At 40.8% G+C, this 18,978-nt stretch overlaps 1 protein-coding gene across 13 annotated transcripts in view; it reads right to left on the minus strand.

Annotated features, from left to right (window-relative positions):
* The window catches only part of LOC146681680 (peripheral plasma membrane protein CASK-like), a 52,505-nt gene that overhangs the window by 31,678 nt on the left and 1,849 nt on the right, over positions 1 to 18,978 (minus strand). For all 13 annotated transcript variants that reach the window (XM_085449559.1, XM_085449562.1, XM_085449558.1 and 10 more), the window contains exon 2: positions 309 to 421. In XM_085449559.1, the coding sequence (XP_085305685.1) occupies positions 309 to 421 (113 nt within the window). The remainder of the gene's footprint in view (positions 1 to 308; positions 422 to 18,978) is intronic.

Raw genomic sequence — 18,978 nt, forward strand, 5'->3', positions numbered from 1 at the left:
GGCCTGTTTATTTATGTGTGAGAGGCCATTATGCACTCTGTGAGTGCCACAGTGTTTGATGTGTGAGCCAACCTCCATTTGCAGTTTAATCCCAATATTTGTTTTAACCCACAAGAACATGGGGGGGTCCCATAACACAGAACACAGCTCTTCTAGGTCTGTTAAAGAGTGCGGTTCCTTGAATAATCTCTATAGCGACGCTCTCTTGCCCTGGTTATGTTAACCCCTTCCATCTGGTGCCTTAAGTGAAAAACCAGCACACGTGACCTGCCAGCCCCAGATCAATCCAGGTCTGCTGTGCTTCTCACCTTCTGTGCTGAGGCCAGGGCTGGAGGTAAAGCTGGCCACATCAACAATCTTTACAGCAAACTGCTGGCCGGTGTCCCTGTTGATGCAGCGCCTCACCACGCTGAAGGGACCCCTGCAATACAAAAAGGTTTAAAGTTAGTCACAGATACCTACAGACACAAACACAAGCGTCTGCATGCGTTTCTTTCATTCACTTCATGACTCCTGAGTTCAGTGAGCGCCTGCCATAAACCTATGTACACATAATGATGGGCACACACTAGTCTTGGGCAGTGGGCAGACATAGTGTTGTTTCTGGGAATATTCTGGATTTACAGTGGGTGGTTAGCTACGCTTCGTAGTCTCCATGCTCGTGCCAGTGGGAATTACAGAGCGGTGTGGTGCAGCGCAGCTGTAAAAGCTAAAATAAAAGCTTTATTATAGAGACCTGTGCTAGGGAGACCTACCCTACACAGTTTATTTTGGGGGAAAGGAGGTGGCAGATATTGCAAATTTGTGTTTCCTCTTATAGCTGCTTTGGAGCTTGACATGTGCAGTAAGACAAGATTTCCTGATTTGAACAGCATTTCTTGAGATTTTCAATTTAATATGAAAAAAGCAGTCAAATAAATAAATAATATGCGGGTCAAAATTTAGATTTCAAATGACAAATTTGTTCACTCAACAATCTGCCTACATACGCGTTAAGCCTCTACAGAATTATCAGCAAACTAATGCTGAGAAATTCATATCCTGCATGACCTTTCTAGTGGTATGCGTGGTAGCACACAAGTTAAAGTGTACACCAGAGGTGTGGACTCGAGTCACATGACTTGGACTCGAGTCAGACTCGAGTCATTAATTTTATGACTTTAGACTTGACTTGAAAAAATGTTCTAAGACTTGTGACTTGACTTGGACTTTTACACCAATGACTTGGGACTTGAATTGGACTTGAACCGGTTTACTTGAAAAGACTTGATATTTTACCCCAAATATAAAATTTAACATGCATATTATATAGAGATTGAAAATGTGACGTCATTCACGGGTAGAACCGCAAAGGATTCTGGGAACTCGTGGCAAGCGGTACTAGCGCACGCAGGCTTTCAATTAAAATCAGTTACACAGCGATAAAAAGAAACACAAGAAGCTGTTGTATTATTAACTGCAATAGCCGGTCGCATGACAGCCACGGGAAGCCGACGGGTAAAGAGATCGGTTGTTATCGGATTACGTCGTTGAAGAGAAATTGTTCGAGCCATGTTTCCGAAGTAACAAAGAGGCGACTGGATTGCAGCCATTCAAAGATCAAATATAACGTCCCAGAACACTCCAGCTCACAGGTTAGTCTGCTCCAAGCATTTACACAAAGGTCAGTGTTTTTTAGTAGTTAATACGTCACTTTCATAACATAACTGGTGATATAGGTTACAAGCAAGTCTGGCGCTGAACAGAAATTGTCGCGCTATGCTCCTTTATTTATTGTGCATAAATAGTGAATTGTCCTGACACAATATTGCGTTTCGCCTCTGTTATTATGGTACATTGACAAAAACATATACTTTTATTCACAGGATAAAACAGGTTTTTTGTATCACTAATTGCCCAGTACGATTACAGCATACAGTATTATTGTCACTGCTACATTTCTGTGACGCTACCAGAAATTATTTCCACTACTAATTAATTACCGTTGAGCTCAAAGGTCCTATTAATAAACGGTTAACGAATGTGTATTTATGACGACGATTTGTGAGACTGGTAAACTTATGATACGTACGATGGTCTTTACTTTCTACACGGTGCATTTCAAGGTCCTGTACCCATCCGTCGGTAAACTGTACCTGGGCTTGTTGCAGTGACCTGAAGTTACTAAACTTCATGAGTGTATGCACTCACTCCAAGAAGCGTATGATTATAAATATGCATATAAATATGCTACGATGAGATAGCTGACTTCATCTAACTAGCAAATGTTGTCCAGGCTACGTTGGTGATACAGTCTTTTTAATGTGTATGATATTTTTGTCATGCGATTTTAAAGCCGGTCCTACAACCGCATCCAAGAATAACATGCAGCTTATCTCAGAAATGTCGGTGAAAATTATTCTTGGAGCTAGGTTTAATTGAGCTGCATTTTAAAGAGGTGCAATTTCACAATTTGTGTATATTTTCTAAGTTCACTATTTTGTCATGTGTTGAGAAAAACACAGATTTTAAAATTACATGGTCTAACATTTACATTTAGCATAACTGCAACATTATTTTTTTGTTGTTTTTTTTTTTTTTAAAGACTCGAAAGGACTTGAAATTCAAAGTTTCAGACTTGTGACTTGACTCGGACTTTTACACCAGTGACTTGAGACTCGACTCTGACTTGCCTGACATTACTTGAGACTTGACTTGAGACTTGAGGATAAAGACTTGAGACTTACTTGAGACTTGCAAAACAATGACTTGGTCCCACCTCTGGTGTACACCTGATAACTTCTCAGTCAAAAGTGCTCAAATTAATCAAGTACTGATATAGCGAGGACAAGAACGAGAAGGAGAAACAAAACACACTTTTGCAAGGGGTTTAAATAGCTTATTAAGAGGAACCTGTATAAAGAGCCTACTCTTCTTTCTCATGGTTTAATCACAATATAAAATAAATATAAGATTATAATGAACCAACAGTTTGAAAGAATTTGAAAATACATGCATGCCACATACAGCTGCCTCTAATAAGTAAGCATAACACAAGCAGCTCTCCAAATGCTGCAAGTTCTGCTCAAAGTGGCCTCTTCAGCAAGCAGCGGCTCTCAAAGAAACGACACTGCTAGCTCCTGCCACGCTGTGAAGTTTATTTGATGTTTAATTGAGAGTGGAAGAAGAGAAGGATCACTAAATGATATCCAAAACTATCCCAACAGCAGACCACCCTGACTAAAGGGAGACATGAGACAGGAACTTTCAAAGTAAAAGCACGTTAATTTACCAGTTGTGAAATGAATCACAGCATTGCTGGACGGAACAAACAAACTGCTCTATGTACTTGGCTGGCCAGGTTTTCTTTTTTGTTTTGTTTTTTAATAAGATGCTATGTAAACAACAAAACATAGATAATCTATTACTTTTGCAATCCAGATTACAACCTGTCTTAAGGAAAAGAAGAAAAAAAATCTTTGCTGTAGGAATGTACTCGAGATGTTGCAGTTCATTTCGAGATAAGCTACTTCACATTTATAGAAATTGTAAGGATTTGAATATTATAAAAATGATTCCCAAAGCTATACATATGCTGATAATCCTGGTACCCTAGGCAGCTTATATAGTAATTTCATCCACATTGATCAACACATGTAGGAGAAGTTGGGGAACAGATCATTATAATAATAGGTTTTAAAAAAATAATTAAAAATTAAAACCTTAAGTATTTGAACAATTACATCATTTCTGTCATTTTGCTTCCACCATCACAACACACACTGCTTTTATAGTGTGTACACATTGGTGTAACCCTAGACACCTGTCGGCTTTCCTGATGAGATCATACGAGCAGCAGGTTACGTTCGTGTAGGAACTGGAACATTTTGTGTAAAAACAGACACTGAAAGTAAAGACATGCATATTTTCTGTCTCCGGGCCCACTGAGAGTTACAGACGCACACATACCCCCGCTGTGGTACAGCTGTCTCTACATCTTCCGGGTCTGCAATCCTCAGTGGTGGAAACAGTTCTGCTCACTCACACACTCTTACACACACATCCACAGCAACACCTATCTGATGAAGCCCTGATTGGTAGCTGTTACCAGGTACTGCTTTAGCTGAATCAGTGAATGAAGTTGCCCGACGATGCCCTTCCTGTGCAGAGCATGGCAGCTGCACCTGTATTTGCTCTCACGTTAGTTTGTAAAGACCAACCCGTACAAATGCAGGCAGCATGTGCACACTGTGAGCCAAGAGAACTCTTAAAACACTCTTCTCATCAGGGTGCGCAGGAATCCAGTTGATGATCTGACAGTCTCAGCGACCTTTGCCCTTGGGTTGATGTGCTGAAACAGCTGTGTTTACCCATTAGGAAGTGGGAGGTGTGGGTTGCTGCTTGAGTGCTTGATGGGACTTCTGACACCCCTGTTCCAACCCTGCAATCTTAACCAGCTGTGAAAGCGAGATGGGTATCGTTTTTACTTTGAGTGTCTGTCTGTCTGCTGCAGCAATTCTCTCTGTGATTATTCTCCATGAATGATCACATGATTGGCTCATTATTCATATCCAGCTTAGTCTTTAAAGCAAGCTTTCACCTGAAATTAATGTCAGACAATAGCCCCACATGACTAATGAGGATAAACAAGCAAGCCATACAAGCACATGGCTAATTAACATACTACAATAGCCATTTCTCAATCCATTCAAACGCTTGCTGTTTACACCAGCACAAAAATCAGTTTTTATTTATATAGCGTCAAATAAAAACTTCCGTTGTCTCAAGGCGCTTTAAAGACCTGCAGTAACACAGAGAAAACAACAATCAGATGACTCATTATGAGTAGGCAATCGGCAACAGCGGGAAAGAAAACTCCCTGCACTTCCTGTATCCCCCATGTAGCCTTAATTTTTCAGATGCATAGGTTGGTATTTTAGTAAAAAGCTTGGCACTAAACGCATTGTCATTTGCTAAGGGACAATGCCCTTCCCAAAGCCCCAATCTCCACCCCATTGAAATGTATGCATGTAATTTATCTATGCTTATAAGCCAGGAATTCAACCAATTTAAATAAACTCTACTAACTCTGTCAAGAAGAGTGGTCAAATATCCAGCCAGAATTATGCTAGAAGTTTGTTGACTGTCACTGAAAGCATCTGTTCGATGTGTAACTTGTTAAGAGGCATTTAAGCAAATACTAGTGGGGGTTTCTGTATCCTGTATTTATACTTTTGACACTGGATTTTCTCTAATCCACACACAAAGTAAATTCTAACTTGTGCATCCAACTCTTGTGTTTTTGAAGTCATTAAAGATGTATGCTGAACAATCAATCAAGACTAGAAAAGGAACAGTTCAAAGAAATTACTATAAGCCCCAAATTACCACGACATTCATGCCCATGGCATGTGTTTTTAAACTTCTGACCACCATTGTAGCTTCAACCCACAGGGTAATTTTGTATTGAGTCACTACTTCATCAGGCACAACTCTTCATGGTTTAAGACTTTCTGTAGAAACAGCAGGCCGTAGAGTCTGCCTTTGTTGTGGTTTACGTGTTGTCTCTTTGACATTGTGTTAGAGAGGTGTTACCTAGAGCTGCTTGATTTAGGTAAACACCAAAGGGTTATTTTGCTCATTAACTGTAATCTTCATTGTTTAATGCAATTATTCAAATTATTGTTAACAAATACATCATGCATTTGCCAGATTTATTGGTATGCCGGTCTTAATTTCATGCATGATATCAGTTTTACAACTGCCATTACATTGATGATAGATTGGCCAATGTGAAAAAAGCACTGCTGTGAAGAAAAAGGCGTGTGCTCTATTTATAACACACCAAATCTTCCTAAGAGAAATGACTGCAAACAAACTATTAATTTTTACCACACTAGCGTGATTCTGAAGCGTGGAAAAGTCAAAATTGTAATTAAAATCTGTTTAATCATCTAGGCCTCTTTAGTGATTTCGGAAACTGGTTGTATTTAAGATGCCATTCTTAGTATTAAGTTTCCTTCTGTTTGTAAATGGGATTGTGGAGACAGCTGTTCACACGGAAAACTCAGGGTTCAAGTTCCAACACCAGCAAACATGCCCAAACTTACCATGACATACATGCCCATGCCGTAGCACCCTTGAATTTAGCTACTATGGTGGAAAAAAAAAAAAATCCCATTTTTTCTCCACAATGGTTGTAACCTAATCAGGTGGTCTCTGGTTCCAGATCTGCAACTGACTGATGAAGGTTTAGGCAACTTCAGTGAGAGACTATAACCACGGGGGCACAAATGATTCAGTGAGGGTAAGGCTATTTTGGCACTGGTCTAGTGTATTTCAATAACAGTCATTACCACCATTAAGCAATGATGTGGGATAGGGTGAATCGGCCCCATTTTATGCATCAACCTCATTTGTAATCTTGGCTTTAAATGCAAGAATCTGCATGGAGAATTAGCCCCTGAATTAGGCCATTTTTACATGTTGTGTGAGAGAGGGGGCTGGGACTGCCAATTAATTTGATAAATTAGAATGTAATTCATCTCATTTGGCATGAAGAAAAAATTAAATGACCATTCAACCATATTCATGAGCCATTACAGAGGCATTATAAGAGCCCAAGTAACTATAAAAGACATAAATTGCATATGTACTTATAAATTCATCTTTGTGAGGACCATTTCGAGTTTTAGATCTCCTCTGTGAGGACATTATGGCTGGTACCTGCTTTCCAACACACCAAAAAAGCTACTCAGAGGCTCAGATTTGACCTAACATTTAAGATCAGGATTAGATTCAAGGATAGAATTTGGTGGCGCTCAGTGTTACTGTGGGTTTACTCTGTGTCCTCACAAAGACAGAAACACAGACGTGTGTATGCTGGGAAGCGGTGAGGCCGCATGCCATACTGACATCACCGCAGCTGTGCTAAGTGGGCTCATACAAAACTCCCACACATGGCTCACATCCGACAGCAGCAGTCATCAAACATTAGCTCGAAGTGGCAGTCTTTGCAGACTGCTCTTTGGCTCATTTCAACTCTCTGCTTTGTGTAAATCCAAGAAACGATGTTAGGAGCATTTTTAACATTCATACTGGCCATGAGTGAAATATCTTCTCAGATGATTCTCTTTCCTCTCTCTAAAGCAGAGGCAGGACACATCTGTAAGCTGCAGACTCCACATGACCACTACTGCTTAGAACAGCATTTTGACTTTTTACCTGTGGTAAGAAGCTAGCATAAGTCTCAGTCTCAGAGTTTATCAGATGGGTGCTAACTGGTGCTGGACAGTGTTGACTTTTAACATAATAGACACTTAAACTTATCATCATCTGCTCTCGTCCTAGTAAATATTATTAGAGACACACAGCTTAGCCATTTTCTAAACATCCACTGCATGCATGGAATCTCACCATCACCCCATAACCTTCTTTAATGATTCACAATGGTTAGCTCAACAGTGATAGCAGAAACATAATTGGAAGCTCAAAAACGTGGAATCAAATACAAAATATATTGTGATTCTCTGCATTGACTCCTACGCATGCACAGAACTCTATTCATAATTTCTAAACAGATGTGCACTTGAAAGTGAGAAAACACAAGTTCATTATAGGGATTCCACAAAACTAATTCTTCAACAACTATTTGCCCTACTGCCCAAACTGAGCTTAAATCCAAAGCTTTTAATTTAACAAGTTCAACAAAGTTCAGAGCTCTGTCAAGGATAGTCTGTGTACGTCTGAGGAGCAGTAATCCAGAGCTGCTTCTTTATGCAAATCAGGAAAACAACCCTTTGAATATGTGCAGGGAAATTAGCAACCCAGTTGCAAACTGAAATTCAGAGCGCACATACCCTCAGGAGGCTTGAAAGCTTTGGCAGAAAATCCTCTCTTTTACATAAGCCAGAAGAGGATCCAAGATTGTTTAAACCTCCCTGTAGAGTCTGGTCTTGTAGTCTGAAAGAAAGCTTCAACTTCGCACCATCCATTCACAACTATTGATCTGTGTGTGGGCATATACTACACATGGAAAGGAAAGTTGAGACCACAAGTGCCCTAGTGAATGAAAACAACATACTGTGTATAGTGTGGTAAAGTTTATGTGCCGTGCTACAATCTAGCAAAAATATCCCATTATGCAGATTGCAGAAAAGATTTTGTAATGGCAAACAAAAACAAACAAACAAACAAACACACAAAAAAAAACTCTCTAGAAATGTTTCCTCCACAAAAGCAAGATGACGCTGTAATGTGATGCCTTATTGATCCCAGCAGGAACTGCAGCAAAGTCTTGCACAGGCCGCTGCAGTGCATGGTTGCCAGTGTCGGCACTTGAACCCTGAGTTTTCCATGTGAATAGGCAGTCTCCATTATCCCATTTACAAACAGAAGGAAACATAATATCAAGAATAGCATCTTAAATACAACCTAATTGTGCAGACAATGCTAACCAGTTTCCAAAAATCACTTGAAGCCTAGGTGATTAAACAGATATTAATTATAAGTCTGGCTTTTCAATGCCACAGAATCCAGATAGTATGGTCAAAATTATTAGTTTGTTTGCAGTCATTTTTCTTTGGAAGATTTTCTGTGTTATAAATAGAGCACACACCTTTTCCTTTACAGCCAATCTATCATCAGTGTGATGGTAACTGAAATAAAACTGATATTATGCATGAAATTAAGACCGGCATACCAATAAATCAGGCAAATGTATGATGTATTTCTTAACAATAATTTTTATAATTGTGTTAAACAATGAAGATTACAGTTAATGAGCAAAGTAACACTTTGGTGTTTACCTAAATCAAGCAGCTCTAGGTAACACCTCTCTAAAGCTTCATTTCCATTACTACCTACTCATCTCACCAAGGCTCGACTCGGATCAAGCGGTTTTCCATTAAATTCATGTACCACCTACAGTTGGTGGGACACTCCGTCATCATAGCAACGCAGCAGAGTGTCCCATGGCATAATTAGTATGCGACACGACAATAATGGTGTACGTCGAGGCGATGATATACCTGCTGCTCTGTCTGTGGCTTTTCGTCAGACTCTGGGACCACGGTGTTTTTGTAGCCATTTCCCTCATTGTCAAAAATGACAGTTTTGATTTTCATGAATGAGATACTCTCATGACTCATTCAGTGATGACCTAAGGGAAAACCTTTAAAACCGTGGTGAACCATGGCGAGTCGACCTGAGCAGGTAGTAATGGAAAAGGGGCTTAATATGAGTGTCAAAAAGACAAAACGTAGGGCGTGGGTTTAGCTCAGTGTGTTAAGCAGGCGACTACAGGCCATATAGCTGAGAGCGGCCGGCCCGGGTTCGTGTCTGACTCGTGGCCCTTTGATCACGTCTTCCCCTCTCTCTCACTGTATCTATGAAATAAGGCCAGAAAAGAAAAGAAAAGAAAGACAACACGTAATCCACAACAAAGACACGTTCTGCCAGTGCAACAGAAAGTCTTCAGACATGCATGGACCAGGTAGCGATCAACAAATGTCTGGAACATCTCCTCCTCCTTACATCTTTACTGAGTTTCTTGGCCTCTCTCAAAATCAGCCCAGTGCTGGCAAACAGATGCTGGCAAAGAGAAACTACTAGCTGTCATGATCATGATCACCAACAAGAAGTTAACAGGCCTTGGCCTTATCAATTTAAGATCTTGCACAACCTTCAGCACCACTTATTAAAAGACTTAAGCGTGTATATACATTTGAGCCTACATGTATATTTGTGACTGTGTGGATCAGAGAAGATCATTAAAGGTGTATGGTATTCAATTATTCCACAATAAAAAATGAAATCATTAAAAGTAGGGATTCTTTGGTTGATCACCTGCATGTCTTTAAACTTAAAAGCTAACTTTAATTCAATTTTCCCAGTTTCCCACTTCTTTGTGTGTTATTTGAGGTCTTGATTTCAGTATGTGTTTCACAGGAGATCTCTCAGTCATGTCCCTGAACAAAATCAGGGCACAGGCATCAAACAGTAGGGCAATAGCATGTTTTAGAATGACAGCTGCATGTCAGCCTCCAATGACAATTTAGTATCTAGGATCTACTTCAACAACTGAGCACAATGCTTAGCAGGAACAGTTTTCTTGCATATTGCAAACGGTGAAAACAACAAACTTGTTTCACCACAAAGAAACAGACTGTCAAGTATAACCAGGAGGAGTTAACACAGTGAACCAAAAGTTATCGAATGACTCAGCCAAGCATCGCTGGAGCTCTCGGTAGTTACACTGCATATAACAGGAAGAGCAAATGGTGGATGGAAATTGCTGATGCAGTTACACTGTGGTAAAGAAGGGATTTAAATAGCCGTTTAGAAAACCTGAACCGAGGTACAAAACTGCCAGTAGAACATATTTTTGAGTTGCAATTTTAATGTTAATGTAACACTAAATATATAATGACTAATTTACACCAACTGACATATAATTAACTCTGAGTTATTGGTTCTGTTACTAGTTAGTTAAACTAAACGAATCACGAATCGATTGACAGCAACCAACCAACCAACCCGGTGGCATAACGTTCCCTACTGACACATGATGCTTTTAAAAAAAACGTAAGCACTTATTTCTTAAATTCTGCTACACAGACGGTGTTAAATCTACGTCAGTTTTAGAAAGCAGGGCTCAGTGGTGTAAATTAGCCATGTTCACTTTAAGATTAAATTCCGTATACTGCATTATACTTAATATACATACATTTGGCTTGTGCTGCGTCACTGCATATATAGATGAGTCATTACTTTTGCATAATATTGCTACTGCTGCTATCTTGTGGCAATAAAGTCACATTTCAAATCAGCAGTAGTCTGTCATCGGTGAACGGCAGCTCAATTGGCAACAACTTCGGAAAATTCCCTTCATTTTTGTTTGTTTTAATAAACAATGCAACTTGCAAGATGCAATCACAAATAAAACATTAGTGATTCCAATTTTTTTATTTTAACTCTATATGATCACAAGTGTCATTTTCAGAAATTTCCTTGAACTGTCGAGATATAACTTTGAGGCTATCCGGTCTTTAAGTGATGACGTGCTGAATCCTGCTTCCAGGTCCAAACTACCCTGCGTTTAATAGGGCTATTGTGCTTTAAACGTGTTTTAATACTTTGTAACTTGTTCTATTTTCTCTCAACAAGCCCCTAAAAACAGTCAGTGATCACTGTCAGCCTCTCTCGGTTTTATTACCGCTAATAATTTTAAAGCTCAGTTTTTAAAACCTTAGGATGCAACTACAGCCCAGCCCATGCAGCAGTACATTAATGACCAACCTCGTATTGTGGATGGATTATCTTACTTGTTCTCCTGACTGACGTTTGGTCCATTTACAGCATCCTGCCATGTGATTACATTTGTTCCTAACCATCGGGAACCCTCACGTCCGCTTTTATCGAGTGGGAAAAAAGTTTGTTCGTCCTCCAGCTTCACTGTGCTGTTATGCTAACACAGCTGTGTCGCTAGCGATCATGTAGCACATATATATACATATATATACACCAGCTAGTCCAACTTCAGTAACCCTACAAACGTCGCTGCTGTTTACGTTACTATCTTAATTTATGTTAGAAGTGATAGCAGAGCTGTACGTTTAATTTTTTTCAGAAATCTCTGTCAGAACATGGTATCTATCTATATCTATCTATATATATATCTATATCTATATATATATATATATCTATATCTATATATATATATATCTATATATATATATATATATATATATATATATATATATATATATATATATATATATATATATATATATATATATATATATATATATATATATATATATATATATATATATATATATATATATATATATATATATATATATATATATATATATGGCGGCGCGCACGGGTGCAGCGGCTCTTAGCTCTCCAGTTTGGTGCTCGTTTAATGCAGATATTTTTGAATGTTTGCAACGCCGGATGCTGCAGTCGAGTTAGCAGGCCGCACGCTACACCAGCATGACAGAAACAGCAACTCAGGTAAAAGCAGAGGGGGGGGGGGGCTATGTGTTTACGTGCATGTGCACGTACGTGGTGTTGTAACCGCAGGATCATTCACACACACTGTTCTCCTGATTTGGAGGTTCTGGCAGTCTCGTGCAGACCTTTTTACATCCCGAGGGAGTTTATAGTAGTTAATGTGATAGCTGTTTATATACCACCGGATGCTAACGTTAGCACGGCTCTCAGCCTCTTGCTCAACACCATAAACAAACAACAGCTTGCCCACCCCGATGGGGTTTTTATTGTCGCCGGCGACTTTAACAAAGCGTGCCTAAATACTGTGCTTCCTAAATTTGTCCAGTTTGTGGACTTTGCTACGAGAGGAGAACACACTTTGGACCATGTCTATTCAAAGATCAGGCATGCTTTCAGAGCGACACCCCTCTCCCACCTGGCTGGATCTGACCACCTCTGCATGTCCCTCACTCCCACCTACACCCCCCTGCTGAGAAAAACAAAGCCCCAGACAAAGAAAATAAAAACCTGGCCTGAAGGAGCCCTTTCTGAACTGCAGGACTGCTTCTCAACAACTGTATGGGATTTATTCTCCAGCCACAACCTCCAGGAGTACACGGACACTGTACTCTCGGACATCAGGAACTGTGTTGACGATGTCACCGTCAACAAAAGGGTCAGGGTGTTTCCAAATCAAAAACCCTGGATGAATAGCGAAGTGCAATCCCTCCTAAAAAGCCGCAACACTGCCTTCAAGTCAGGGGACAGGGCTGCGTATAGGGCGGCCAGGGCAGACCTGAGTAGAGGCATCAGGAAAGCTAAGGCTGCCTATAGGAGGAGGATTGAAGATCACTTTGCTGACAACGACCCCAGAAAAATGTGGCAGGGGATCAATCACATTACCAACTACAGAAGCAATAACCAGGCAACATCTAGGACTGATGCCTCGCTGGCTGAGGATCTAAACAGTTTCTTCGCCCGCTTTGAGACGACCAGGCCCTCAGCTGCCACACCACTTCCACCCGCCCCCAGCACTGGCACACTAACACTCAGGGAGCATCAAGTGAGGTGTGTTCCAAGGTCAGTGAATCCCAGGAAGGTGGCAGGTCCTGATGGAATACATGGAAAGGTTCTCAGAGCATGTGCTGACGAACTGACCGGAGTCTTCACTAAAATCTTCAACCTTTCCTTGTCATCAAACACCGTCCCACCCTGCCTCAAAACCTCCACCATCATCCCCATCGCCAAGAAGACAGCTGTGGCCAGCCCAAATGACTAAAGGCCTGTTGCACTTACGCCTGTAGTGATGAAGTGCTTTGAGAGACTGGTCTGTCAGCACATCAGGGCCGGTCTGCCTCCCACTCTGGACCCCCACCAATTTGCCTACAGGACAAATCGTTCCACCGAGGACGCTATCACCATAGCGCTCCACACTGCGCTGAGTCACCTGGAGCACCGAGGAAGCTATGTGAGAATGCTCTTTCTGGACTTCAGCTCAGCATTCAATCATATCATCCCGGAGATCCTGGTCCAGAAACTGTCTCACCTGGGACTCTCCACCCCCATCTGCCTCTGGATCAAGGACTTCCTGACAAATAGACCACAGTCTGTCAGACTCGGCCCCCACTGGTCCAGCACCATCACACTCAGCACCGGGTCTCCACAAGGATGTGTTTTGAGTCCCCTCCTGTTTACGCTCTACACATCCGACTGCTCCCCTACCCATCTCTCAAACACCATCATAAAGTTCGCGGATGACACCACAGTGGTTGGACTCATCTCAAGGGGGGATGAGTCGGACTACAGAGATGAGGTCAACAGACTGACTGAGTGGTGTTCAGTTAACAACCTCCAACTGAACACCACGGAAACTAAAGAACTTATCTCGGACTTCAGGAAGGGCAGAGCAGACCCGGCCCCACTTTACATTCACGGGAACTGTGTGGAGAGGGTACACTCCATGAGGTTTCTGGGCGTGCAGATATCTGATGACCTCTCCTGGACTGCAAATACTACAGCGGTGGTTAAAAAGGCCCAGCAGCGTCTCCACTTTCTGAGAGTGCTCAGGAGGAACAACCTGGAGGAGAGGCTGCTGGTGACATTTTACAGAGCCACCATAGAGAGCATCCTAACGTACGGCATAACAACATGGTATGCAGGGTGCTCAGCTGCGGACAGGAAAGTACTGCAGAGGGTCATCAACACAGCCCAGAAGATCACTGGCTGCTCTCTGCCCAGCCTGGAGGTCACTGCAAACTCTCGGTACCTCAGCAGAGCTGGCAATATCATCAAGGACTACTCTCACCCCAGCAACCAACTGTTTGAACTATTACCGTCAGGCCGACGGTACAGGTCACATAAAACCAGGACAAACAGATTCAGGGATAGCTTCTTTCCCAGAGCTACCACCGTAGTAAATAAGCACAAAAACAAATGAACCTATTCCATACCGTCACTGTCATTATATTATGCTGCTATTCATACTGTCATTATATTAATGCTGCTATCCTGTATATATTGTACATACTATTGTTTGAGTACTTACGATTGTTTTTTTGTACTTTTTATATTTTACATTTATATTTATTATTGAAACTTGCACCAAGGGAGTGGCACTCCAATTTCGTTGTACTCTGTACGATGACAATAAAGGCTATTCTATTCTATATTATATTTAGATGGAAGCTAGCGAGCTAACACCCTGCTAACTTCTAACTCCATTAAATTTAATAAATTTAAATTTAATAAAATTCTGTTTTCATGGCTGCCTGAATGTTAAACTTAATCGCTGCACCTGGTAAAGTAGCAACACTGCTCTTTTTCATTAAAGATGAAGGAATTTAGACAGTTTTTCAACTCCCAGTAATGCTTTAGTGATCGTTTGACTTTGGGACCTGCAGCGGAGTTTGGGCCCGGACGCAGCTAATGACCTCAGACTTAAAGACCGGATTATCACCCACTCTGTGCAAGAGCATTAGAAATTAACTGCAAAAACAACTTTCATGGTAAGTCATGTACACGTCCCAATTCTCAATAAATCTCCACCAAAACCTCATCATAAAGGCTGTAATTTACAATTTTTTTAGCATTTTGACAAAGACTGATTGAAACTAATATATATTCATGTTTTTGATTTTAGTTTTATTAGAGCACAAAATTAATTCAGTTGCTTTACTCTTCTTTTTTTTTTGTGCAACTCAAAGTGCACGTTTATTATCACATCACTGCCAGCTTTGCTCGTAAATATAAATGTTGTTGCTGCACAAGTAGCAGCACTGGTGGTGGCTACTATATCATTTATATGGCTTTCTTATGCTTTAGTAGCCAGTTGTTATATCCATGTCTGCCTTACATTTTGTGCATGTTTTCCTACACGATTACTTGACTGCAGACAAATTTTAGACTTTTCTTAAAGTAGTCTGCTTGTTTTTATGGACAAATACCATTCAGAAAAACATGTACAAGCAATGTATATATTACAGCATATTATTTACACAACACAAGTGTACAAAGGCAAACAAAAAAGAACAATCACACGCTTATTTGCTATTATAATGTGCACATTATGACATAATACCAATATTTCACCTTTAAATATTGTCGTTATCATGACACCTAATGTACAGTCCCAAATGTTTTAAATTATTTTCTGATACGTCTTCTTGAGGGATGGACTGGTTAAAACACACACATTTGACACAAATGAGTTACAGTGATTTCTGATTGAAAGTGGATTAATGTTACCTGTGTCTGATCAGTTTTGTTAGTTAAACCTGACTGAAGCTATTAAACACTCACCCAGGTGACAGCCCATTTTACGTACTTCAAACCAAAGCAAATCCTAATAACGAAACAATTTGGCATTCCAGCAGCAAAGCATCTTGTCTAACATTTGTATGCCAAATGTTGCATCTATCTGGGGAGAAAGCAACATTACACCACAAAAAAATGATAAAACAATCAATGAAAATGGAAGATCTAAATGTCGCCCAAGCAATTTAATTATCTCACTCAGAATAAGCCAGAGGACTGATCACTTCATTGGTTCAGAGTGAGTCGCACATCCCAATATCCTTGGCCCTAATGAGCACCCCAGGGCTGAAATAAAGAGCACTGTGACTCCAATAGTGCTTCAACAACTTCAGTCCTATTCAAACAGAATCATTACAGACAGAAAGGGATTAAATTGCCTCAGTTCATTGCTGATGCTTCAGCTATGTGAAAAGCAGGCCTGCTGTTACTGCAATATGCTCATAGCATGTTTACTATGTAAATTACAAATAAAGAGCACATAAAAAGCAGGGTCGAACTGCCTGTGCCGGGTCAACACGCTGTGTCACCTTTCACTTAATGTAATCTGAAGTGCAGCTGACACCTGACCTGTCTGGCCTCGCTCTACTGAAATAAGGCTAGAACAACCACCGAGGAGGTGAATGAACACACATGCAGGAATTGTAAAAATCAATCATAGCTTCTCTTTATAGCAATGCTACACCAGCATATTCATCTCTTTTTTTTGTTTCCATGCATCTACAAATCCGATAAATCAGGACTCTGGTTTGTTCAAATATTTTGAGTTCATGTGCTTTGGTTCGCAGTTTTAAACCCTTGTGAAGCTCTCAGTGTTGTAGAAAAGAAAAAGCACACCATTCCATCCAAAATAATGAGAAGCAGGAGGAAGGTAGAGCATCCCGGTGGAAAAGGAGTTTATTTTAGTAGTTTTGTGTGCAATCACACACGGCAACAACACACAAAAGTCCAGGTTACAACTTAGCCCAGCTACACTACCATCAGGAATATTATGATACAAGGTCAGCTGCTCGATTATGGAAAACATCACGATCGCAATCCTTTTTCATCAACTGTATTTAAAATTATTATTTATTGTTAGGTTAAAAATTATAATTTTTTCTGAAGTAATGGGTGTGGTGGGGGACACAGTGTTAGATCAGGAATTAGGCCCAGATTGGCCAATGATTTTCAATGTATAGCCCACACATGGACAAAATACAGCAAGAGGGCCAGAACTAGCCTAGGAAGAAGGGTTTTTTTTTTTTGTGTGTGTGTGTCCACCCCTGCTATGGCCTTTCTTTCCCAAGGGCAAACACTGGTCCCTGCAGCTTCCACAGTGGTATGTCTGTTGTTGCAGACAGGGGCAACGAGAGGCCAAGGTGGCATCAGACTAGCACACTTCAGTGGGCCTGCAAAGAGAACGATGGCACTGAGCACAAAGGGGAGAGCGTAACACAAATCAAGCTGCAGTCAACTTTTAATTAACCTTCCATGGGTTGGAATACATAAACATTTTACGACTTCTACTTCTTTTGGATAGACTGTGCTGGCCAAAGGCTCTCTCTTTCTCTCCACCATCTTGCCTAGAGCGGAACTAAACTGTGGTTTGCAGGGAGGGGTGAAAACACCACTTTCTTTATAACGACACTAAATGAGAGCAGACTAAAAAAATTAATACAAAAGACTGACTGCTTTCTCCAGATTCTCTCATCTTTTCTGTTGCTAAAAGCCAAAAATTTGAAATTAAATTAAGATCTGATTAACAGCCCAGAATTTTTATCAACAGCTTTACACAAAACCTTCCTCTCCGGGAACTAACCAACCGTCTTTCAGGAGAACTAACCTGCAACAAGACCTTACAATCTGAATTTAGAGGAGATTATTATAGAACGGTTAAGCTATCCCAGTGCTCCAAATGCTACCCATTCAAATTCTTTAAGATTTCAACAACAACGATATTAGTTTGAAAGGTGTCAGGCCAGATCTAAGGGTTTATCTACGTATCTTGAAAAGACATGTGTCTATACAGCACAGCAAATATCACTAAATGAGACAAATCACCATCCCAGCTCTTCTGTTACATGGCAGGAAGCAAAAGACAAACTAATTACTGATAATTCACTGGAAAATATTCCATTACTCCATCATTCCATCACAGTACTTTCCACTCGTGTGACCTGATGTGTTATTCCAAAGAACTTCGCCTACGATTGTCTCACTGATGAACAGATAAGTCGGACATCCACTCAAAGCAAAAATAGACTTCCTGGAATTTTAATCTGAGGTGAAAAAACAGAGGCTAGAGGAGTCCTTCACTGACAGGGTGCTGTCATTCTATTGAACCTAATGAAATGCCAACAAAAAGAAAAATGGATAGTGTGGAAAAGGCAAGTGACATGCATTGGGAATCAAACCCGGGACTTTCTGCGCAGGGCACTGGTTATGAGGTCACCTCGTTTTGTTATGACAGCTGTCTTTTTCAAAAACTGAAATTGTAATTAGCATCCTCGAGTCTTGGCCGTTTGCCACGTGCTCGGCTACCGATCGCAATGTGGGCAATAAAACATAAGGTTAAAAAAGAGAGTGGAAGAAGGCAGCGAGCTGCAATGTCTGCTGGCATTATTTATATCCTTAGCCTCAGGGCCATCACATTCCCAGCTCCACTTGTCTCCATTGATCAGCTTCAGCACCCCCCGCTCCCCCTTGCTCTAAGCTGAGGAAAAATGATTCCCCCCCCCCCCCCCCCCCGCAACACATCCCAAGATGCCAGGACTCAACACACTTGATCTATCAACCGCAGTTTCACAAAAGAGCTCGCTGGATAAGTGGGATTTCATGGTCTTCTTGGTGCCAATACACTTTTTCCTCCTAAAGCTTAAAATATACCTTGACTATTGCTGCTCTTTGTATAAGCTGTCTGCGCTGTGTGACCATACCTGTACAACAGCTCGGCGCACTCCCTCAGTGTTTGCTTTTGGCTGCAGGGAGTCACACCCCAGTTATGAAGATAACGTGCACATATACATTTACCTCTGAAAATGAGGCACTCTGTGCAGGCTGTGCTGTAACTGTGACAGGTAGGTTGACAGCTGTAGTGTGAGGCAAGTCAGTAACAGTCTATAGAAGACACAAAATGATTGATCTAGGTCTGATCAAGTCAAGTTTTCTCAATTTCCCATATTTATTTCCCTCATCCATTCAAGTACA

The sequence above is a fragment of the Copadichromis virginalis genome, linkage group LG23 (assembly GCF_057382275.1).
Source record: "Copadichromis virginalis isolate Kocher_CV1m ecotype Utaka linkage group LG23, C_Virginalis_male_GT1.1, whole genome shotgun sequence".
NCBI classification, from domain to species: Eukaryota; Metazoa; Chordata; class Actinopteri; order Cichliformes; family Cichlidae; genus Copadichromis; species Copadichromis virginalis.